The following is a 25,513-nucleotide window of genomic DNA, read 5'->3' on the forward strand; positions in this document are numbered from 1 at the left end:
CTAAACTTTAATCAGGTCTACGCCGAGCAGCTATGCAGGATAAACGGAAATAACTCAACAGTTTTGGCAGTTCTTTGGCAGAAACAAGGTTACAGAGAACTACCCACCAACAAAAAGTCAGGTATGTGGAACAAGATTAAAGGCAACTTTATTCCTGGAGACCGTGCTGTTATTCTGGATGATTCAGAACCCAGAAACATTCAATTTTGGGAGGCATTCTGAGGATTATGTTAGGGGTGGGGTGAAATAGATAGAGGAGCGTCCCAATTTAAGCCCAGAGTGAGACGTCATTTCAAGAAACTCAGTTTGCTCCTTGGAGATGAGAGTAAAACCTACTTTCTGTGGTGACAAAATGTCACATAAAAACCTTTGTTTTTTTAAAGAAAAAAAAAAACAAATGCAGCTAAATATCACAGTGAGAAAATAAATCAAGAAAATGACCTCAACTTCACACGGACATGATAATTTCCAGCCAACACAAGGCGAGTTTGTTCGTACGTCAGTCATTCCACTCAAAAGGTCAAAGCACTTTACAGAAAAAAAAAGAAAATAAGTCCTAAAACAAAGCAAGACTATAGGATACGAGCAGAATTTATGCAGTGTAACAACAGTAAGCAGGCTCAATCCCCCAGTGTATTGTAAGCCTGGCGGGCCACCAGGCTATACTTGTGCCCCCACCAGGCTTAGCATTTCTTATTTATTTGAGTGTTTTTGAAATGTTTGCATTTTTTAAAAAAGACTTTACAGTTGGTGTTCAGGTATGAATCTTCCAATCTTTCATTAACACATAATTATCAAGTGATATTTTCTAATTTTCTGTCAACTTTAAACATTTTTTAACTCAAAAGCATAACGGGCCGCTGGATGAACGACTGCCCTAGCACCCAACCATCGACCTTAGCAAGTTTTTTGGGGGAAACCTTGTACTCTATACCAGGGAACCACAGGCCAAACTATTTGACCTCATATGTAGCTAGAAATCTATGATGGGCAACCGTCATAGATTCTTTGCACAGGATTCTTTTCCTGTGCAAAGAATCAGAAATGCTTCTTTCTGAGTGTGCAACATGCAAACAGAAAGAGCGCGACGAGTTAAGACGTGCTTGTCGGCAAGGTGCGACCGGCTCAGGCTCGTGGATGTCTTGACTTATTTCCAGCTCTCTCTCTATTGCCACCACTCAGCCTGCCTGCATCTAATGCTCAGTCAGTTCACTTTTAGATGGATGTAATAACAGATAAAATGCCTTACAGGATCGCCTATAGCTGGAAGCACGCAGCAGTCACAAAGCTGGACAGTTTGTGTCTGTTATTGACTGCTATAACTCCCTGCCTACATGTTAGTTTGTTTTAAGAGATGGAAACAGCAACGCTCTGGTAATAACTGCAGGTGGAAAAAAGTTAGAAAAGAAGTGCGGCTGCATGATGAGCGATAGTACAGAGGAAGCAGGTATTTATATTTTCCGATTTAATATGCAACAGCAGTTGGAAATCTAATTTATCAACAGTAAAAAAAATATGCAATGCACAGCTATCGTTTACGGAGTTTTTTAATGGTGAAATTACTGAAACTGTTTTAATATATCAACATTTAGAAAATCTATAACTTTCAATTTTTTAAATTATTTTTTTCATGTATTTTATTCTGAAGACAAACCAGTCCTAGATAAAGAAAAAAACACCAAAACAGAACACCAAAGCTATATAATGTGACGGTAAGTGGTGTTCATGTCTACAGTGGAAACTTTTCAAACTATGGCATTTAGAGATGGAAAATTGTTGTGATAAGAAAAAAAGAGTTGTGAAAAGTAAATTTTGTGAGATTTGCACAGGTTAGGTGTACAAGTAGAGCCGGTCCAAACTGTTTGGACATTAAGAATTTAAGGAGTATTTAGACTTGAGGAACTCCCAAATCGATGTTTGTTGAGATTTAACTCTGTCCAGTGACACAAAGCATTTCAGATCTTCCAAGTAAGATTTACACAGCGGCAGAAATCTCCTTCTGTTACAAAAACTACTAACTTACCAGTTGTTACCTTGTTGTAACATTTGACGGCAATTAAATTACATAAAATTGAACCGACTCGCGGAAAAAATACGAACGCCTTTTGCGAGCATTAACTTGATTAAGCCCAGTATTATTTAGCTTGATTTTCACAATGTCCATACTGTAAGAGCTAACAGCCAAACAATACAAAACTGAAAAACAACGACGACGACAACAACAAAAAAAGTTTTGTATTTGAAGCTTTGCTATTGGGGCAAATATAAAATTTGAAATTCTATTTTAACACAAAAAAGAAAAAAATCAATTGGCATAAAATATCGTTTTAACTCAGTAATTGTGTACACATAAATGAACATGTAGATGTTTACACGAGGAACACACAAAGAGCAGGGGCAAAGTATTTGAGCGCACATGGGAGGCAATAAAACTCTAGACAAAACATGCGGATCCAAAAATCACATTATAAAGTCATTATGAGCGGTAATGAAATACTCTGAGCGATATGAGATTGCAAATAAGCCACAGTGTTATCATTTTGGGTACTGAGCAAACTGCAGCGCAGACATTACGCCGAGCGCACAGTGGAGCAAACCTGTAATCCCGCGCACACGGATACATCATGTTTATTTTAGCAGCTCTGCAGAGTTAAAATACAATTAAAAAGCCACAAATTCAATCGGCGTCTGAAGTGAGCAGTCAAGATTTATCAAGGCGTATAAAAATAACCTGGGCGGTGGAGAAACGCAATCATTTGTTTACGTTTGCTTTGATGAGATTATACAGAACGAGTAATCTGTGATCATTTTGCCAACTCCACACTGCACAAACCAAATTAACCACCGGAATTACCATAATGAGCTGCTGCAACTAATGCATTAAAATAAATCCTACACAGGCACACTTAAGGATGCGACTTAAAACTTATTTATTACGTATATTATGGTTTCATTTTGGCTGAGCAAACAGCAAACACTGTGGGCCTTTTCCGTGAGCTTGTGGAGTCACGTTTTATTGGAGCTGCATACAATGTGCTCAATTATTTTCTTCCCCCTTGTTCATTTCCTCTTCCTAACTGCAGGTCAGGGAGGTAGCCCACTTTGTGAGGCCTGGTTAAATGAAAGGAAGATCTTTTCTCGCTCACATTCAGACTGCTTTCCATCAGTTTTGCCTCATTGGCCCCAGTGTAGGTGCTGCGAGAAGGCCGTCGAGATGAGAATGCCACAAATGGTCTGAAACTAATGTCGGCCTCTCTCACCCCTTCAGGTTTACAGCACTCTCCACAGACTTTCTATTTTGTATTTCCCCTTTTTTTCTTCTTCTTCTTCTTCTTTTTTGCTTTTTCAACCTGAGTATCCAACTTTCATTCCCTTTTCCCACCCCCTCCCACCCGCAACCCTCGTCAGTTTCTCACGGAAGAAGTCGTCCCTCTGCCATTTCCCTTTGTATCCACTGAACCGGAGCTGTTTCCACATACCTCTCCATTTCCAACACACTTACATCTGTCATGTCAAATTATTTGACAGTCAGAGCTCAGAAGCGTCTTCCATTTTGGTTCAATGTTAAATCAATGCCGCGAAAGCGCCGCGGCTCGAGTTTCTTCGTTACAATGGAGCAGGTTCCCTTCTTCCACCTGCAGCTGAACAAAGCTCCTCCAAACAGCTGCTGCGCCGCAACATTTGATGTTTAGTTTCTATGAACAAGAGGGGCTGGGTGTGTGTAGGGGTGTGCGTGTGTAAAAGAGTAAGTTACAGGCAGAGAATGATATGGATAATTGCTAAGGATTTCCCAGCAGGAAATTATAGGACGTCGCTTTTAAACTAGATCTATTGGCGTAATTAGCATCACAGTAACATCCAACCTCAGCCCAGCTACATTAACCTGTTATTATTGTGGGTGTCAGAGATCTTTCTCCATTCTTACATAATCAAAGCAGAGGCCAACAGGCCTTTCTTTTGACATGCTGCATCCATCATTTAACGTCTGCAAAGATGAGATTAAACACGGGGAGCAAACGTTATTTATTAGGTGGATTCTGCTGTTTTTTTTTTTTTTTTTGAGGTATCAGTTCTGAAGGGGATGAGTACATAATACCACAATGGTGAAATAAAAAAGTTTGCCCCCTGTAGTGGATTAGTTATGGATTCATTCTGGTGGTGCTCACTTACATTGAAATTATTTTTTTGTGGTACACGGTGCTCTGTCAAAATGTCTTAGTAACATTACGGCCACCGTAGTCAGGAGCGTCGCAGAGTAATGCATACTGTGCTTTGACTGACTGACTTATCCGACTGTTTTGTTTCGCTTAATGTGCCTTATAATCCAGTGTGCCCTGCAGTGCGGAAAATACGGTAAAAGAAATCATAGCAGTCAAGTTAGTGCCTGCAGAGTGACAAAATGTGAAGAAGTCCAAGAAGTATGAATACTTTTACATCTGATCTTCCTGTTTATGAAGCTTCACTCGAGAACTACACATACATCCCATTTACATTCTAACACGGGGGGAGCTGGTATGTCTTCAGGTTCAGGTTCAGACTTTAAAGCCTCACTTCTTCTGAGGATCGCCGTTCTAAAGCTCAGAATCTCCCTCTGCTGCTCGCCTTCACGCCGCGACAAACCGCAGAGTTGTGTGGCAGGAAGACCTGGGAGCAGACAAATTTGCAGAGCAACAGACTCATCTCCCCCCGTGCTGCACGGCTACAGGCTGAGGCGCCGCTACAGGACAGCCGGCTTGATAGAGTTACAGACCCACATTCAAACCAACCCGACCTCAACGGCGACACGGCCCGCACGTATAAAGGTAGTCACCTGCAGCTTAATCCAACCATCAGACACCCGACACGAAAAAAAGGGGATGAAAGAGGCTCCACTTCTCCAGCAGGGCGCGACAATTTTGCACCTCCCGTGACACTGCATGGCATGATGGCGTGTGCGCGTGAGTACGTGTGTGTCTATGCGTGCAAGGGAGAGAGTGTTCATGCACTGGTGGAAAATCTGCTCACTTGCCGTCGCATTGGTGAAAGGCGATTTTCCGTAATCCCGGAGTGTAAGCCATGGAGTACAAATGGGCGTAAAGGACTGTGTGTGTGTGTGTGTGTGCTCCTATTTTTGTGTGTGTCAAAAATGTCTCCAAGAAGCCGCCTGTCTGTGTGGGTGACTGATAAGAGGCAGAGAGTGTGCAGCGATTAGAGCAGTGAGAGCAAAGAGCTAAAAAAAATTGTGACACCTCCATGAGAAATTAATTTGGAGATTTTCTCCACACCTCACAGCCACTGGATATAACTCGGCATTTGTCTGATGCCTGTTGAGTTTAAATTTGATCTATTTTTTTTTTTCCAACTTTTGCTCTGCGGTTGTGTATAATTGAGTTCTTTAAGTTTCAAAGACATCCTTTTCAGAAGCAAGGTCACGCTTTCGCCTAAAAGCAGTCTTGGTGAAATGAAAATTACCCTTTTCTAAACCAAGGAGCGTTTTTAGAGGTGGAAATGGGAAATGTTTGGTAGTACTACAAGAAAATATGTCCTTGCACATTGATTGCTTAAAAACCACCTCTCTTTGAGATATTAATTATATGATGCTAGCTTATAAGAGCAGCCATGGAACAAGCGAGAACATCTTGGCAATGCAACAAGTACTATAACTATATACGTCTCATGTTAACATCAAATCCTGTTTACCTTTAACACTCAACAGCCAGACCACCGGGGGTTAAGGATCATAAATACATACTCTGCGCTGCAACTCTACACTGGTACACCCCAAGGATGCTACCTAAGCCCCCTCTGTTTCCTCTTTTCACCAATGACTGTGCAGTCATACAAATATCAAAAGTGCTTTTTTTGGTTCAAATATCTGTCCTTATGAAGGCGTACTATACAATGTCAGCAAGCACAAACATACTCAGCTGGTTTCCTCGGTCTGTGGCGACTGAGTAAGTCCAAGATGGACGCTAGACCCATTGGATCTTGATCGGGGTGTCTAGGGTTGGGATTGAGAAACATGGCTACACCCTGGACAAGTCAGGAGTGAATCAAAACACTAGACAAGATATTTACAAGACAGCTGTACATGAATCCTTTACCACCCGCAATGAATCTACAATTACCAGGTAATCTTACATTCCTAATTGTTTAGCTTTTGGTGGACAATGGAGTCCCTAGAGAAAGAAAACAACGTATTATTCATATTAGCTATGATCGGTTTAAAATGTGTTCTGACTGAATAATACAAATGTATCATTTTATATGGGTGCAAAACTAATTAGTCCCAACATGATGTGCATTTTCATAAAACAACCCCCTCATTCAGATTACAAATTTATTACAAATTCAATCAGAATATTCGGTAACACTTTTATTTGAAGGGGGTGTCCATAATGCTGACATGACACGTGTCATGAACATGAAGAAGTCTTTATTGATGTTTAGGACTATTGACACTTTTAATACAAAGTTGCTTTAAAAGTTGCACTAAAAGTGTCAACTTTGTATTAATTGGTAAATAATGAAACTTTTAATGCGAATTTCCAATAAGACCTACAGTTAAAGTCCATTAAAAGTGTAAAATTTGCTTTAAAAGTGTCATTAGTTACCGAATGATACTTTGTGACAACAGTCATAAACATTAATGAAGACTTATTCATGCTCATAACAGGTGTTATGTCATGTTTATGACTGTGTCATATCAGTATAATGCACACCACTTCAAATAAAGTATTACTGAATATTCCTATTGGAGCATTTATTTAACTTATCAATTCTGATTACGTACGTCCATGTAAACATGCCTACTTAGACGTCACACTGGACTAACAGCTCCTGTGCCTTGACAACCGCGTCATGGTTTTCACTTTCTGTCATCTTAATGATGATTACGAATAGGATTGCAAAGCTGAGCCGCTTAAAAATTCAGCCTCAAAATTAATCTCCACTGTTGAAAAAGCCTCACAACAGTAACTATTTTCAGCAAAGACTAACCGAGTCCGGGTTGGCTCAGTTGATAGAGCACATGGACCAGGAGGAGTGGCTAGAGTCATCGAGTCATTGCTGTCAAGGGTTCAATTCCTGGTCTGAGACCATTTGCTGCGTGTTTCCCCCCCTCTCAATTTACTGCTCAAAAAAAGGCCACTAAGTCTAACTCTTGTAAAAAAAATTTAAAAAAAGATAGAAAAGAAAATCGAAGAGGTCTTAATATTCATTCAAGAAATTTAATCCGTTATAAAATACAAGACATGTTTGAAAAAACAGGAGAATAAAAGTTGGGTTGTTTTTTTTTTTATCTCTTTTGATGCAAAAAGACTTTTTTTTTTGAAGGCCTGCAGAAGAATCATGTTTAAAGGAACAAATGTGGAAATCCAAATCAAGCTGTGAAATTGTCTGGAGACCTTGCACACAATGGCAGAAAGAGTTTACTGGGATTTTCGGGGATCTTCAGCAGGATGCTGCGCTTTAATGAAAGCTTTCTTCTTCCGCTATTACATGGGAAAAATAGACACTTAGTTCATGATAAAAAATTAAAAAGAAACGGTTTGCCAGCTGTTTTAACAAGCACAGAATTCCCACTCTTCAGTAATCCTCAGGTCTGCAGCTCTGAGACCAAGCATCAAGTGGGTATTTGTCTGCCTTCCAAGCATAGATTTTTTTTTTTTCCCGTCTCCTTGTCTGTTGATGCCCCAAGGCCCAGAATACAAATCATTTGGTATTATGATGTAAATCTGAGTAAAGTGCAGTGTTTTCCCTGTACCTCCCATGCAAGGCAAGTAGAAAATACCAGTAAAATTGTGTCTCTTGGCCTCGTGGTGAATGAAGATATGATACAAAGGCATCAGTTTTTCATGTTCTATTCTTCCCATAGACCTGAATAACTCCTTTAAAATCAAAGACGTTTCAGAGTGCGTGTTCGAATCGGATTTTCTCTGTGATCCGACGGCGCGCAGAAGTTTTCCGAAGACAAAGTCCTGTTTGCTAAAATCACACTGTCACTCACCCTGACAAGCATGTTTGGGAAAGGTCCTCGGCCGTTTTCAGGAACGTTGATAGGTGGGATGACCCAGTCTCTCTTCTGCCGCCTCAAGCTGTTCGCAGAGGAACCTCTCTGATGTCTTCGAGAGAACTTGATAACCCTGGGTTGGGACTCCCACACCCGTGACAGCATTTCTTCAAAGCCGATCTGAAAAGAGAAAAAGGGAAAGTGCGCTGTGAATCTTGAGATGCAGCAACAAAAAATAAAAAATAAAATAAAAGAAATATCATGACGGCTGATCGGTCCTGAGGGGAATTTGGCTGGTCAGAAAGTCAATAATGAGATCCCTTTATGATTAGAGCTACGAGGTAGTGCTAACAACAACACTCTTTGGTGTAAAAGTTGTTACTAAGTACAAAAGAAAAGATTCAAAGTGTGTAAAAAATAAGTGGTTAAAAAGAAGAATAAGAAAAAGAAAGATGTAACAGTTTCGGATGTATTATTAAAAAGTGAAGCCTGTGATTCGTTCAGGCTGCGAGGGAGCAAGAGAGAGCAAGACTTCCAGCAGATAACAGGAAGGCTGAATGTTGGGTTTGGAAATTTTCTCCAGGTATCTGACCAATGTCCTGTGAGTTTTAAACGAGCCATTGCCTCCAACACACCTGGCTCATATTGCTGAATTACATCCAACATGTAATAAAAATCTGTTAAGTGTTCTTTATACTAGGACACTTTTTAAGGTTCATTAGTTTAGATGCTTGATACCACAAAGAGTGAATTAACTCTGCGTTTTCATAAAACTGCTGACAATCTGGGATTCTACAACCACTTGTCCAAAAGAGAGAGAAGATAAGGGTGCAGCAGCACTTGAGTGGAGATCAGAGGAAAATTGACAAATTGGCTCAAGATCATGAAACAGAGTAGTACAAAACACTTGTTACAACCAAAGTATGCAAAAATAAAATCTATGAACATTCGAGACTCCCACATACACTCCATGGAGGTCTGAGCGTACTCGATGTAGATTCAAAGTGGCACTGAGTCGCTCAAAAGTACATTTTGTACGACTGGTAACGCAAACTTGCATCGAACAGTTTCAAACTAATGGGGTTGAGAGTCGACGTAACCAGTCAAAATGGCGCCCGACTGCCACTTTGTGATGCACTAAAAGGTGTGCGGTGGAGAAGAAACAGGGTTAAAAGACACAAATCCTTTAAAATAATGCCACACTGCTTGTTTCGAAACCCCAAGCAGGAAACCTGAACCTGCCCGAAGCCCCACGACTCCTACCTGAGACGGTGAGTATTCCTCCAGACTACACCGTGCATGGATGTGCGTGCTTTGTTTACATCCCCGCAGGGACGTTTTTAATTTAACGTTTCCTTCATCTCTGTCTTTCCTGTTTGTCCCCGCTGAAGACTGAAACAAATGAGGTATCCCCCACACACATACCTCACATAAGCCTTTCTTGGCATGAAACAGATACAAGAGAAACATCTGTCTGATAATGAGAGAAGTACCCTGCAGTTTTGTAATCATCCCAAGATGAAAACAGTTTTCTTCAAATTGTGTTGAAAGCCTTAATATTGTTTTGGTGTTTCAGACCACGAAGCTTTTGCTTTTTTTGTTGTTGTTGTTATTCCCAGCTTATGTTTGAGGCTTTTGAAAATCTCCCAGTGTTCAGCTCTCATGTAGGAACGTATGGACGGATAAACAATCCCCACGGCCCCTCCTCTGTGATGCCCTCCGGCTATAGCTGCAGAGGGAAGATTGGGCTCTTACTCAGTTTGCCTCGTGAAATAAGGGTTAGAAGGGTGCGGAAAGCCGTTTTTTTTTTTTCCACCCCGATCCTTTATGCTATCGTCATGTGTAATATGGCTGTATTGCTGTAATCCACCTAATCCTATTGTTGAGTCTGCACCCCCCCACGTACAAACACACACGCGCACACGCGCTCGGCAGCAGTGTGTCGCTGTCACCTGAAGCACAGTGGAAATCCTCCTGCTAATCCCACCTGGACCGCACGCGGCGCAGCCTGGCGGGCTGCTGAGCGCACGAGCAGCAACGCGGCCGCGTCTCTGAAATGCAAACCCGGGGCCAACGGTCCAGCCTATCAGAGCGCACTTGCTGTGCCTGTGACGGAGGCCGGCCGGAAGCTATACGCTCAGGCAACAGAGGTGAATGTTTTTCCATCTTTCGTCTTCACTCGTTGCATGTTGGGGGGCTTAGCAAACCCCGCCGGCATGGGCAGACATTTTGGACAGTGTCAGCCATTCCCACCTGGGCGGAAAGCTTTTTTTTTAACCTCAGAGTGGCCAGCTTTCTATTATTCCTATCTCGGTTTGACACAGGGGCTCCTGCACTTCCTGTATTGGTGCCCTCGGTCCGCTGCACTTTTGTCAGCTGGTACAACGGTATAATCCATTGACAGTGTTTTTCAAAGTGGGGTAAAGAGGCCACCATTGGCACTAGGAGGGCCACGTAAAACATGAGTGAAAAAAGTGAAAAAAAAGAAGTAGTAACATTTAATCAGAACATTTTGTTCAATATTTATAACATCAGATTTATTTTTCAATAATTATAAAGCATAAGTTAAAAATAGTTTATTGAATATTATTTGTCATGCTCATCTTTCTGATTGGCTGCCAGTCAAATTTATCAAGAAGCTTTGCTTCACAAGCTAGTATAGCACGGCTAACTAATATCAAAAGAAAGGATTTTAATTATCCATGCTAAACGGATGTGATAATTACTGACAAGAGAGTAAGAATGAGAAAAAATATTCGAAAAGCAGATGTTTCTTGATATATTTTGTAGCGTTTTCTCTATAGCTAGCGCTGTTACTGGGGGCCGTGGCATGGAAAAGTTTGGGAACTGCTTGTTTAATTCGTAGCTTAAATGTTGCAGCGTGTTTTTTCCAAGTCACCTTTAAACACAACATGCCCATGTAAGCTTTACACCTGTCGGACAGCGATGGAGACAAGCTGCTGCGCAGAGCTGCATGCTACGTCCGCTGTTAGCATCAAGACAGCTGAAAAGTGTTTTCTTAAGTGACTTTTTAAGTAAAAAGGAACTTGTAGGGATATCTTTACTGCACTGTACTTTTTGCTTTTACTTTAGTAATATGAACTATCGCTACTCTTACCTGAGTAGATACTGGTCCAGGTGAGGCAGACAGTCGCTGATCGAATTAGTTTTTATCTGGGAATTTGTGCCACGTAGATGTTGGACAATGGAAATATTCACATTTTGTGATGTCATAACCTTATAATTCAATATTTACTAGGTGGGTTTTATGTGAAAAATCAACACACTGGGGCGTGCTGTGGTGGCGCAGGGGGTTAGCACGCCCCACGTTTGGAGGCCTTAGTCCTCGACGCGAACATCGCGGGATCGACTCCCGGCGACCTTTGCTGCATGTCTGCCCCCCTCTTTCCTGTCTGCCTACTGTCACAAAAAATACGAGCCACTAGCGCAGCAAAAACTCTTCAGAGAAAAAAATGGGGGGAAAAAAAAAGCAACACACAATAATACACCAGTGTAAAGTGTTATATTGTTCTCAAAATGTTGGGCATTTATTTTTTTAAATCCCATAATTATTTAAGCTTACTCTTGATAGCTGATCTGTGAAAGCTGTATACAAGTGCACACCAGACTTCTTAGATTTTTATTTGCAAAAAGAAAAAAAATTAAATGCATAATTTCTTGTCCTTTTATTTTCAATTATCCACTACTATGTATTTGTCTATCCCATAAAAACCCAGTGAATGCATTGCAGCTTGTAATGGTTACGTTACAAAATGCGAATAATTGGTCCAAATTCTTTTTGCAAGGCACTTTCAGCTTTGCCAATCCTCGTATAAAAAAAAAAAAACCAACAAAAAAGCGAATGTTTAGTTTAATGTGGATAAAAAACGATCTGTGACAGTTTATGTGAGCGTACTTGGAGTCCAGTGACATATACGATGTGGCACGGCTCGGTTCTTTTTCCATCTACGCCCGTCCCAGTAAACAGCTCCTGAGATAAACTTCATATCTCCCCTCCCAGCCATCAGTGGGAAAATACAATGAACGACCAGCCTCTCCCATACAACAATCCACCAGCTGATGAAAAGCGGATGATAACGGGGTTGAAATATTTCATTAGTCAAGCCTCAACGTTCCTTTAAAAGAAATGAAGAAATGAAGAAGGGAGACAGTCAGCCAGAGCGATAGGAGTCAAGAGAAAAGCTGTCGTTGGATGGAAGTCTTGCTAGTGGATGATATCTGCATAGTGGCTGCATGCGACTGTGACTTTCAAACAGCATGGCAGATGAAATGCTGCTGGCATTGAGACAGAAGCAGAATTACAGAGAAGAGGGAACAACACAGGAAGTACACTCTCAGTAAGCTTCTGGAAAACAACAACGTGTGCCTATCCAATATGGGATATCTTTTGGCTTGTTTTCCTTCACATACACTCACAGGGAAGTTTGTAAGGTTCAAATAGCCAACACCAGTTTGGAACCTCTTGTGCCTCCAGAACCATCTTAATTCTTTATGGCACACTTTCTCCAGGGGCTCAGAAATGTTCCACATTTACATGATAGCATCACACAGTTGTCATAGATTTGTTAGCTGCGTATCCATAATGGGAATCTCCTGTTCCGCCTCATCACAAAGTGCTCTAATGGAATGAGATCTGGTGACTGGGGAGGCCTGTTGGAGGACAACTATCATGTTCAACATACCAGTTTGATGTGATTTCAACTTTGTGACATCGAGCTCTATTCTGATGGAAGAATCCAACAGAACACGGGTGGTGATGAAGGGATGGACATGGTCACCACCAATAATCAGAACGAAGTTTAAAACCAAATCCGTGGATGGCTTCATGCTTTTCATGTTGTTGTTGTTTGTTTGTTTGTTTTTTTACCAAACTTTGACCCTATGTTAGGGAATCTGATAAGAGTCCAGTTTGAGAGAGCACTGTAAATAGTAACTTCGGTTTTCTGTTCGTAGCTGCTTTTGTGTGAGATGCTGCACCGCTTCCCTCCAGTCCCCTCACTTTTTCTCTTTTACACACTAAGCCTCCCACCAACTCACTTGCATTTTTGAGAGGTTAACACCAAACCCACTGTCCACCTCTATGGAAATTAGATCCATATTTGTGAAGAACATAACAGAGAATCTCTTAGCTGGATTATTGTTGACGATTCGACTGGATTCTCACAGAATGTCTCGTCCCTCTTCCTTCTGTGGGTTAATCAGACTGAGCAGACCTGCAGGCCTCCTGTCCTCCTATTCATAACTGGCTCCTGGAGCTGATCCAGGTTATGTTTTAGTGACTCGTATGAGTCCCAGGGATGTTGTTCCAATGATTTTGTACTAAGTCAACTGATAGATAGCTTTCATAATGTTAAGAACCAGGCACTGACACTGTTTTGCTACTAGTGAAGAACGATGAGATAATAAGTGAATGTTCACACTTTTGTATTTTTTTAACAATAATAACAATAGACTTTATTTATAATGCCCTTCATATCTTGAGATATGCATGAAGTTATATGCTTCTTTAATTCATACAATATAGAATGGGTCGGAGCAGTCTGATTCAATAGGGTAGAAAATAATAAAACACATTTACCTACTACCTATCTATTTCTGATAGATAGGTTCACCTGAAGGATGCAAGGTGGAACATTTTGACAGAAAAGGCCCCCAGTGTGGTCTTTTGCAGCTGTAGCTCTTCTACTTCAGATGATGCCCCACATATCTGGGTAGTAACAATTATTGTTTTAGGTGCGGTTCCATTACTGGTATCTTTTGAAAATGATTTCTTTAGCTACAAAAGATGATTGGTTCATTGAAATTCCCAGTAGGCCAGCATTTTCTGAAATACTCCCAACACATCTGTTACCAACCACCATGTCACATTTAAAAGTACTTAAGTCTACCTTCTTCCCAATTGCACTAAATTACCACAAATAAAAAATAAAACTGGACATATCTTCAGTTGTGCCTTAATAAGTGACATTTAAGAACATATGTACAAGATGAATGAATGAGTGTTTTTGCATGTGTTAAGTCAGTCAGTCATTCTTGGGTGCTCATGTGGGAAATCTCCTGAGATGCCCTTGATGCAGGCATATGCTTAAAGGTCTGATTGTGTAAAAATAATTCATGGGTGTATCTGTATGAATGTGTCCCTGATTGAAAGTGCACGTGCTTGCATACATGGTACTGGATACAGTGCGCGTGTGTGTGTGTCTCCTCGGCTTGCTGGGGGCCCTTGAACCCTAAAGGCATGAAGAGCCAGCTGCCATCTCTCAGTTCCCAGGCATCCCTGCACACTGTTGCTGCGTGGCAGTCGTAGGGCCTGTGCGCCCAGAGCCCCGGAGCAGACATCTGGAGGTTATCTGTCTGACAAACAGGCATAGCAACACAATAAACGTGTTCTCCCTGCCAATTCTCTGTTCGGCATGTCTGCTTTTATGCTTTTTTACTACTGAAGATCCCTTAGCTGAATCCGATCACAGTGAAAGTCTTCAGTAAGAAGAACGTTCTCCCGTGAGGTCCTTTAGTAAAAACCAAAACGAGGGGGAAAAAAAATAAAAAGTTTCCAACACTGAAATCAAACTGTGACAGAAAAAATAATATATATATTGAAGTTGTTGATACTGTTTTCCTGTCGAGACCCTCCGCTTTCCATTGTAGACTCTAAACGCAATCTAAAAGTTCAGCGTTCAAAGCACTTTTGCTTCTGCTCCATTTCCGATGACCAACAGACCCCGGGGTCCCACGTTCCAGCCCGACAACCGTTGTCGTAATCTACCCCAAGCAGGAGAGGCTGCTTGGGTGGAGCGCAGTGGAAAATGCTAATTAGATGAGCACTAAAACCTGTGCGGGCAAACCGGCGGACTCCAGATTCATTGGTGCATAACCAAAGTGGGCTCTGATCTGGTGGAGACGGCAAACAGCCGAGCCATGAAATCAGCCCGAGTTGGAGAGCTCTCCACGAGGGGAACCTACCTGCGCGAGATGTGATAGCCTGAGTACATAAACGCAGCGCAAAGGGCTTCCAGCCAAAGATGCTCCACACTTCAAATGCTGGAAAATTAAATGCTAAAAAAAAATTACCCAGTGGTACACATTCAAAGTATGCTAATTTCTGCTTCTGAAACAGAACTGGGAGATATCGAGCCGGTTATTAAAAGCAAATTAGTTTCCTCTCACTGCTGCTGCACAGCAAAACATGCACAGCAAGAGAAACGTACATTATGGGGCAAAAGCGAGTTTATTTACAGAGCTAAGTGTAAGAGCAAACCAAGTCATCCCAAATCTGAAGAAGTAATGTCTGAATGCCAAATAAGGTAATACAGAAACATTGGTTTGTAATCAAAGCTTCATGTCTGCCCTCGTAAAATCAAAGATAAAGATAAAGTTATTCCCTGTAATATCATATTATCACTTTTATAAGCAAATTTGTAGTAAAACCTTATTTTAGCTACTAACCCCAAAAAATAATCTGTTGAAAGCGACGTGAGAACACGTAAACACCACGGCGGCGAAAACAACTGATGCTGCACACATGCACAAACTCATTTTCAGCTATTGATGTCATCAAAAACAACACCTTTCTCTCCCCCCAACCTCTCTCAATTATTGAATCTTTCTCTTGCTCCGCAATGTGTGAAACATAATTATACAGTGAAACTACATCACCTGGTCTTTGCAGACTCTACCAGAGTGGAACATTAGCTCAATCAATGTCAATTATTTCCCAGTCTCCATTATTGCGCCCGCAGGAGTGGGCAGAATTATAATCCTCTCTCTCTCTGCGACTGCTTTAGTTACACGAGTCCCGGCCGGGCTTTTTGTCATGATTAGAAACATGAGGGAACATTTCGCCCAATGGCTTTCAACAAGTAGTCCGGGAATCGAATGACGAGGGATTTGTCACTCAGCGAAGGGCTTGGTGGGATTGAGATGCCTCTAACTGAGGCTGTGTTTGCTTAGCGTGGTTGCGGGTTACGGCCAGGAACAGAAAAATGATGAGAAATATTCTTGCAGTTCAACTCATTGCAGATAAAAGACGACAAAAAAAACATTTCAGAACATTTACAGTGTTTAAGAATGGAGTATGATTGTGTAAATGAAGGACGAAACAGTCCAATTTTAAAAAAGCTCAAGTATTCAAAGAAAATCTCTGCAAAATTTCAATATGGAGTAGTATTGATTTTTTCCCCACCATGTTCATCCTTTATAACTTTTATTACGGGGATCGGTATTCTGTGGCTTGACTTTCTGATTAGGCACTCAATCAGGAAGATGCTTTCATCGTTCCTTCACAAAACGAATCGCATCCAATCAGGGACACAAGTCTGCTCCTCAAATCTACACTCCTTTACAGAATTTTTTCAATCAAATTTAATTAAGTTTAGCTTTCATCAAATGTAAGTAATTAAGGCTGGAGACTTAAACAGAGAGCGGTAATCACCCTTTGCTGGCTCATTAGAAAGAAAAAGCTTCGAGTGCCAGCCGCGGTAACGCTCGCAACCTGTTGCTCCAGTTTTTAAAAGGAACGAGATGACGAAACGACGGTGTTGAATGAAAATTAATTGTCAGGTGGCTCTCCAAACCGTGCACGCCGCTTTTTTCTTTTTTTTAAAAAAAACGACAGGTGTTTCTGATTGGAAAAAGGAAAAGAAAAAAATACGATGCTAAATCTTTTAAAAAATATATTGTAACATCTATTGACAGTTTATTGACAGCAAATCCCAACTCAAAGACATGTAGAACATTCAGAGGTGTAACAATATGTTTGTAGGAGAGTCTAGACCTTTGAACTAATCCTTTTGTAAAAGCATCACATTCACTGTCACGGCTCACTCTTCTTTAGATAACACCTAGCATCCGTTACATTGAAGCATGACCGTCCTTCTTGGATTTTCTTGACTTGTCCTCCAATCGTTCCGCACAATTATTTATATATTCTAAGATTGTGACTTAAGATTTGAAATAGCAGGGTGACTTTCCTAAGAGCAGAGAGCAACATTCAGTTTACTGCATACCGTTTTGAACTCACTGCTGTGTAATATAAGCTATCTCATGCTGACAAAAGGACTTTCAAGACTCTTTGATGACAACAATGACTTGATCCAGAACACTGCTGCTGGAGTTCTCACTAAAACCAGGAAGATAGAGGACATCACCCTAGTTCTAAAGTCCCTGCACTGGCTCTACTACATTCAGAGAATAAACTTTAAAATACTGTAGTTGGTTTACAAATCACTGAACGGCTTGGCACCAAAATACATTAAAGATCTGCTGTTGTTATCAACCTTCCAGACCACTCGGGTCTTCTGGTTCTGGTTCTGGTCTGCATCCCCCAGAACCAGACATAGAGAAGCAGCATTCAGCTTCTACGCACCACAAATCTGGAACAAACCTCTGGAAAACCGTAAAGCAGTTTAGTCTAAATCTAGACTAAAAAGACACCTGTTTGGAGTTGTTTTTGAAACATTAGGAATGACTAATTAGTGTCTCTCCATTAGCCTGAGAAACGGCAGACTAGCAGGGCCTGCACAGACTAACAGGAGGTCCAGACGGTGATCAAGAGTAGCATGTAGAGGATGTATTGTATGAGAATGGAAATGGTTATGGGAACTGTACTGCCGATCTGACATTTGTGTTTTTATGCAATTTTTGCTTTTATGTCTTTATGGCTATTGTCTTTTATGGATGTGCTGTAGTTTTGAGAAATTTCTCCTATGGGATACTAATAAATGATCTTATCAACATTTTGATGTAATCTCACTTGACAAATTGTAATGCCTCAATTGTTCACTGTGTGTTCTATGACTTTGTATTTTCTGTGGTTTTATGATGTAAAGCACTCTGAAATGACTTGTTGTGTTATATAAATAAACTTGATTGATTGATTGATCATTCCTCATCTTCAGTTGTCTTCAATGTGCTTCCCGTCATGGTTCAATAAACATTATTGTAAGCCGTCTTTGACCATAGATCTGTAGGATCTTGTAGATCTGTCACTTTGTGAAAAGGAGACAATTTACACCTAAACAAATTATAAATACACCAACAGTCAGACAAATATCAAGCCAACAGTTATGCAACCATTGCCCATTGTACCTTTGTTAGCGGTAGAGGGTGAAGATGTCCGGCGAGGGCCAGCTTCACGGTGGTCTCCCAGATGTGCGGGTCGTGCAGTCCCCGCGCCGTCACCATGAACTGGACGGGCTCGGAGAGGTTGGCCACCTCCTGTTCCGTGTACAAACTCCCATCGGGCCTCACGCTGAAGTTGGGGTCGCTGCTGACAAAGCCCACCTCTCTGCTGTGTTGGCAATCCTCAAACTTCACTGCAGAGGCAGACAGAGAGAGGGAGCGGAAGTACAGGATGAGAAAGAGGCGACGAGCTGAGATTTACTCCGCAAGGTGTTCGCAAATCCTTGACACATCTGGCAGGCTTAAGATTAAACCGCATCCATCAAGACATATCTTGAAATATCTCATCCCTTCTGCTGTCACTTCAGATTCACCGCTTTGACGTTTTTGGGCAAAACAGACTGCTTATCTCCTCCTGAACACAGAAAGAAACCTAATACTTTTTCCCCATATAACTCCTTTTTTTCCTCTATGTTGGACCCAGAGGTAGAAAATACTATTTTCCGGCTCCCCTGGGAGAGCATGAAGAGATGGTGAAGAAGCACATTAGGGTGAGTGACCAGATACAGCACAATGCACATGTAGGTCTGGAATGACATTTCTGAGGGTTCTGCTTCACTGACCCAAAAGAAAGAGGAGCTGTAAGGAATCTCGCGTTTGCACGCGCTCACACAAATCGCTATTTCTGTAACCAGATGTCTGGACGTAAAGGTGTTTCCTGCCTTTCCACTTCACATATGAGTGATCGGCTCGGAGAGAGGTGCAGACGAAGACGGTGCACAGAAATATGCCACTGCAGCACACAAAGCACCAGAGAGAGCTGACCGTCTCAGACAGAAATTCCTTTCGTTCTGTTACAGAATTTAATCAACTCTCTGCTTCATTCCTTTTTTTACACGCTTCGCAGCACGACTTCGACGTGCCAAATGACTGATTGGTATTTTCAACATGTCTGATACAAACAAACGAAGCAACAACAACAAAAAAAGGCACATTCTGTCCCTTGTTTCATTCTACCCCCAAGAAATGTGGATGCACGCGCTCTGATGTTATCTGACGAACTCTGGCTGCTGATAACAAGACAAATTGATTTCATAAATCACCCTGGGAAACTCGTTGCCCGTTATGAGCCGCGGCAGCGTGATTTCTCAAAAATCCGGCGTGAAGAATTCTGCACGGCAAGCTTTTTATCAAGCCATCTATTTAATTTATCGCTCAGCTTCCTGTCAGAAGGCAGCTCCAAAAACAACAGGCTAATAAAGGCGAGGATCTCCTCAGCCAGCTTAGCATCCCGCAAACGAGGCCGCTTGTTTTCAGCTGCTGAGTAATTGCAGGCGTAATGGCAACGGATGGTAAATACAGTTCCCAGGATGTGTGCATCCGTCTCTGTTCGCGAGTTCGCAATCCGTATTTTTATTTTAAGAAGTCAAAACAGACACACACACAAACACACGTTTGTGTGGCTGTCTTTGTGGGGACTTTCCATTGACTTCCATTAATTTCTACAGCCTTAACCTTACCCTTATCCTAACCCTAACCTTAACCAAAACTCAATTCACACCTTAATCCTAAATGTTTCCCCTTGTGGGGATCAGGCTTCAGTCCTCACAGGGAACAGTGGGTCCTCACAATGTAGTATGTCTCAGGTAAATGTTCCCCACAAGGTACTACAAACAAATGCACACGCACGCAGACAAGCAGTGTGTCTTTGGCTGTTGAAGGCGTTTGAAATTGTCGCTTTGTTTTTGGGATCAAACATCGGTAACTGAGGTTGAGAATGAATGGATGTGACAGTATAGAGATCAGACATAATAAGACTACCAATAGCGTGTTGGTTCAACTTTTCCTGTCAAAACCAATCCTGATCATCTAATGAGAGATGCTCTATTAGACGGAAATATTGGTAAGTTGGAGTCCAAACACCTTTTGCTCCTTAAACCACCCCTTAACCATTTGCCTACTTTTAGGTATAAACCTATTAAACCAATTCCAGTCACCAGGGATTACAGTTTTAATTAAATGGTCAGAAATGCTTAGATAGGTAAAATCACCAAAACATCCGTATAAACTTGACCCAACATTTTCCAGCCAGTAGGACACTGCCCAAAGCTCCAGACTGCCTCTGCTAGCTTACTATCATCCTACAATGAACCCCAGCACCATTTGTTCCCCAGATTAGCAACACGTATCGACCCAGCGATCTACATTAGGGGTGTCCAAACTTTTTGAAACAGGGGCCACAGGAATGGCATCTGTTATGAAAAATGCAAAAACAAAAACAATTCAAATTAAAGCGGAGATAGAGGCCCTCACAGCGAAGCGCGCCTCCAGCATCGTGGCGACCGCGGGGGTTCCACCAACGCCATGCTCTCGCCACCGCCGACGTTCTTGTGCATTCCCCGCAGCCGTCCGGCAGGCGACACACACCGACATCTTAGGCAGCGCTCCCTGACGACGCACAAGCGCAGTCGAACTGAATTGCAAATTCAAGCTATTGGGCTCTTTAGAGACTAACGAAGGTCAATCCTAGCAAGCATGTATGATTTACAGCAGTCTTACTCAAACTGGGGTCCCTGGACCATTCCACCAGAATCCGAAAATTTTCCTCAGGGGACAATTTTGGGTCAAGTTCGGTGAGTTTTTGAATATGATAAAGCCTCCAAAAGATCGCGTAAAGTGGCGCAAAAAATAAAAAACAAAGAACATGGAGAAATTGATGCGATTTCAATAGACCCTGCGCCAGCGCTTCGTTGCTCGGGCCTAACTAAATACACAATATTTCAATGGAACGTGCCTGCCTGATTTCTATACAGAAAGTATCTGTAAATCATTTACAATGCTTTCCAGACTACAAGTACATGATAAAATAACCCCTCTTTTATGTAGCTTAGTTTAATAAATGGGTTCCAATTCTACTTTCAAATAAAAGTTACTGGATACTTGTTTGTGATGCAGCATCAAATTCAAATGACAGTAAAATAAAAATTTGGTTCTTCGAGGATGAATAGTTTGTGTTGTTGCTCAAGTTTCCCATTTAAGATTTTTTTAATTTGCTTGAATATATTTTTTTATATATATATATCAGTGAAAATTTCACTTTAAATTAGTTTTAAGCCTGATCTGCATGATGCTCCATTTATCAGGCCACCTTCTTTCTTTTCTATGTGATTCAGTTCTGATGCTGACACGTCTGTCTTTGGAGCCTTTGGTGGTAAGCAAGGTCAGCTTGGGCACCACAATGTGAAGCTATGCAACTTTATACAACAAAACCAATGATGCGCTGTGAAGTCTGAGACTTTTCTACCGGATCCGGCACAAACCTCCTCAGTAATTTGAGAAACTTTTGCTTGTTTGTTAGGCAGAATGACAATGAGAGACCCATGACTCTGTTGCTGATTCGCCATTGTGCCTTCCTCTGACCACTTTTTATGAACATTGATCACCTCAGTCAAAAAAAATGCACCAACCCACTCATTTAGTCATGTGGCCCTTTGTGAACTCTCTCAAATCTTTACACTTGGCCATTTCTCCTACTTCTAAAATATCAATATTGATGACACAACATCCACTTGATGCATGACATGCCTCACCCCAGCTGACAGGTTCCACAATGACGGAACAATCAGTATTATTTGCTTCACTTGTCAGTGGTCATAATGTTACGCCTGATCGCTGTGTGACACAGAACTGCTTGCATTGTCCAGAGATTAATTGTGATGGCGGACATGTATTATGCAAATGACTTCAATTAGCTTGAACTGAGCAAGCTAATTGTTGACACTTAGACAGGTCTCTTGTGGTGCAGCTGGAGAAGCGAGGCTTAAGGACACGAACGTGGCTTAGGAATATGTGTGTGTGTGTGTGTGTGTGTGTGTGTCTTCTGGGTGTAGGTGCACACAGACAGTGTGAGAAAGTACTTCCCTAGCAGATGAATGTATTACTCTAAGTGTTAATGCTTAAACTTGAACCGGCTGCCTTTTGCGCTGTAGCGGTGCCAGTTGGCATGGGAACACTCGGGCGGTCCTTGAGACACTAGTGGTGCAAAATAGTGTTAGTGGAATATCTTTGGTTCTTAAAAGGGCAGCCGAGTTAACACTCAGTTTACCAGTCAACGCCTGCCAGTGTGAATTCACTCTGGACTCAGATTGTAACCCAAAACTTCATGTGTGTAAGACTGAGTATAGAGATATAGTCACAAATGACTCCGTGCTCATTAAACCACAGCACAAAGCACATTTTAATCGGGTGGTGGGATCTGAAAGCTGATACAGAAGCAAAATAGGTTTGTGTGTCAAAGTATCTGAGAACAAAAGAGACTTGAGTGTTGAAGGCAGAAGACGGGGGAGGCAGACACAACAGACAGTAGATGTTTAATGAAATAAATCAAATGAACCACGGTGGGAATCATTTTCAGAGCTAACAAAAACAAGTATATGTTTCAAAAAGAAAGAGTTTAGATCGATTGAGACAACTGCTAATTAAATGCAGCTTAACCAACTGACAACAGTGCAACAATCTCTGCAAAAGCAAGAGGGCTTGGAAGCCGGTTGCTCTGGGCCACCAAGTGTGTTGACACAATGCCAAGAGGGGTGAATAGTGACAGTGACCTTAGGAAAACAATTACTGCTGCTATTCAATCTGGAAATGGATAAAAAGATGTTTTGGAGTCACTGTATTTGAAGCTCATCATTCTACAGATAGAAAAATAATTCACAACCACCCTAACCCTATCTCTTAACCCTAATCCTATCTCTTAACCCTAACCCTAATCCTATCTCTTAACCCTAGCCCTAATCCTAGTCATGCTACACTGAATAAGTATGAGCAAAATGTAATGAGGATACAACAAACTGTATCTATGGCCCCATCTAGAGACGATCATTTTGACTGGACGTCCAGTCGGACACTTTTCACCTTTCAATAAACTGCCATATAAACAGCTATTTTGATAACACTTTATCTGAAGGGGATAGCCTAGCATTACACTGTCATAAATATCTGTTATGAACACGAGGAGTCTTTATGAATGTTTACAACTGTTGCCATTTATTATCATTCTGTAAATAATGACACTTTTAATGCAAAGTTTACACATTTAATGGACTTTTAATGCAACTTTCAGTGCAACTTTGCATTAAAATTGTCATTATTTACCAAATGACACTTCATGATGACAGTTGTACTCATTCATGAAGACTCCTTCATGTTCATGATAGATGTTATGTCATGTTTATGACAGTGTCATGTCAGTCTTTTCATTTCATTTTCATTTCTAATAAATAATATGAGCTAGTTAGCAAACAAAGTTGTAACCTGGCTGCTCCTGATTGATGTGAACGCGGAATCAAGTCACACGACTATCAGCAAAGGCATTTCTTAAAAGACAAGCTTGTTCAATTTGATAGGCTGCTGTTTACATGCATCGATGCGTTCAATGACAAGATGTACATATGGATTTTCTATTACTCTATTTGGCATGTTGTCCTCCTCCTATTTCAGGTTGGGCTCTGGCCCCACCCGCCCCTACCGGGATCTGTGTCAGCGAAGCAACGTCACTCCCTTTCTGTCCTCCAGCGAATAATGTCCCAGCAAAGGTTGGATTCTGCAACACCTGGAGTTATCGCAAAATAACCAACAGCTAGATCTCAGACTCGACAGGTCTCAGTTAAAATGAATGTGAAGGATAGCAGCACGATTTGAAAAAGACTTAACAGGTACTCTTTGATTTGAAGGGTTGAAGGCAGCAATTCTCTTCTCTGTAAAGATAACGACAGCACGAGTTCGATTTGCATCTGAATGAGCGACAGGACTTCTTCGTGTCCTTTGGAGAAATGAAAGTGAGGTAGACAGATTTGCCTAAAATGCAGATCATCATGTTTGGAGAAACTCTCACAGCAAGTGTGAAGCATGGCGATGATTGGGGCTCAGTGTGCAGTCAAAGAACAAAAACGCTGCAGGCCGAATTCTTCTAAAGTCGATTTCGAGGCTACTGAAATAAAAACCTGCATCGCCAATGAACTGAAGCAATATGACCACAAATCATAGAGAAAATTATGACTCATTTAAAAAAAAAGAGTCAAGATGCTCTTATAACCTGTATGTAATCAAAGAGGATGCTAGGTTTTGAGCTGCTCTGACTGTACAGTCAGTACCGGAAACCTTTTTCTTTATCCTCTGATGGTAAATTTCTTGCAGCCATTGTCCATTAGAGCGAGCAATCAGTTATTTCATCGTGGGTTAGCGAAGTACGGCTTGTTCTTATGAACAAAAACTCAAACTTCAAATGATTAAATGAAAACCTGGCCGTAGGCTGCGTTCTCAGCTCTCAACACAAACTACTATACATCCACATTTCTTCCTCTGTCAGATAACCATACATGTTCAAATCGGACATTACTGGCTTTGAACTTCAGGACTTTGTTATCTTATCGGAAGCGCTGAACATAAAAGAACAAGAAAGCACTGTCAGGTTTTTTATATTTCATTAGTTATTAATACACCATATAGGAACATCACAAACAACATCAGACTTTGGTGCCATGTAAGCAAAAATAAACACTTAAGATACTTCTAATTCTCAGGTAAAACACATAATCAAGGGTTAGGAATAATATTTTGATGAAGGATATAGAGGTACAGTCTAAAAAATTGGAATCTCGCGTTAAAGTGCAATATTTCTTGGAAGCCACCTCAGAAAGTGAAGCTTAAATATCACATAAAATCATCGCATTGGTAAGCTACACATGAATTGGACATTGGGATTAATACAATCTGAATATGAGTCCTGTCCTTAACTTACAAATCGACATCATCAGGTAAACTATTTTTTTTCCCCCTTTTGACTTTTATTGTACCGGAAAAACTTGGATATGAAGCAACCAACAAAAGCACCACAATGTATTAAAGACCTGCAAAAGTACAAAACGCCAAACCACAAAAGTTTACCAGGACAGGCCAAAATCGAAACAAACTTCAGCAACATCTGATAAATAGCTTCTTACAGATTTTTTGACATAATTTTTAAGCATCTGACCAGCACTGAAAACGGCCTGCGTTGAGTCTTGATCCCACAGAAACAACTTCTACACCCCAACAATGCTGATGTCAGTGAATCCCAGTTGGGCAACATTTATGAAGCAAAGACATAATTTGTGGCATTTCAGCATTTCCGACCAAGTCTGGTAAAGGTAAAAATTGTCCGATTCCATCTGGGTTCGGCATGCATCTCTAGTTTAGCTCGTCTTTCAAATATCCACAACTTTGCTAAGCGACAGACTTTTACAGAGACTAGTGAGCGGCTAAGTGTTTACTGACTACTGGGATAGCTGTCTGCTCCCCTGTGGCCCTGAACAAGACTGATCCATTACTGGAAAGGGACGGGCA

The 25,513-nt window shown here is 41.3% G+C and overlaps 1 protein-coding gene across 2 annotated transcripts in view; it reads right to left on the minus strand.

Annotated features, from left to right (window-relative positions):
- Positions 1 to 25,513, minus strand: part of LOC102225617 (cadherin-4-like) — a 301,946-nt gene that overhangs the window by 84,037 nt on the left and 192,396 nt on the right. For both annotated transcript variants that reach the window (XM_023325117.1, XM_005800636.3), the window contains exons 4-5: positions 18,098 to 18,324; positions 7,988 to 8,170 (exon numbers count right to left, since the gene is read on the minus strand). In XM_023325117.1, coding sequence (XP_023180885.1) covers positions 7,988 to 8,170; positions 18,098 to 18,324 — 410 coding nt within the window. The remainder of the gene's footprint in view (positions 1 to 7,987; positions 8,171 to 18,097; positions 18,325 to 25,513) is intronic.

This window comes from Xiphophorus maculatus, chromosome 20, assembly GCF_002775205.1.
Source record: "Xiphophorus maculatus strain JP 163 A chromosome 20, X_maculatus-5.0-male, whole genome shotgun sequence".
In the NCBI taxonomy this organism is placed as follows: Eukaryota; Metazoa; Chordata; class Actinopteri; order Cyprinodontiformes; family Poeciliidae; genus Xiphophorus; species Xiphophorus maculatus.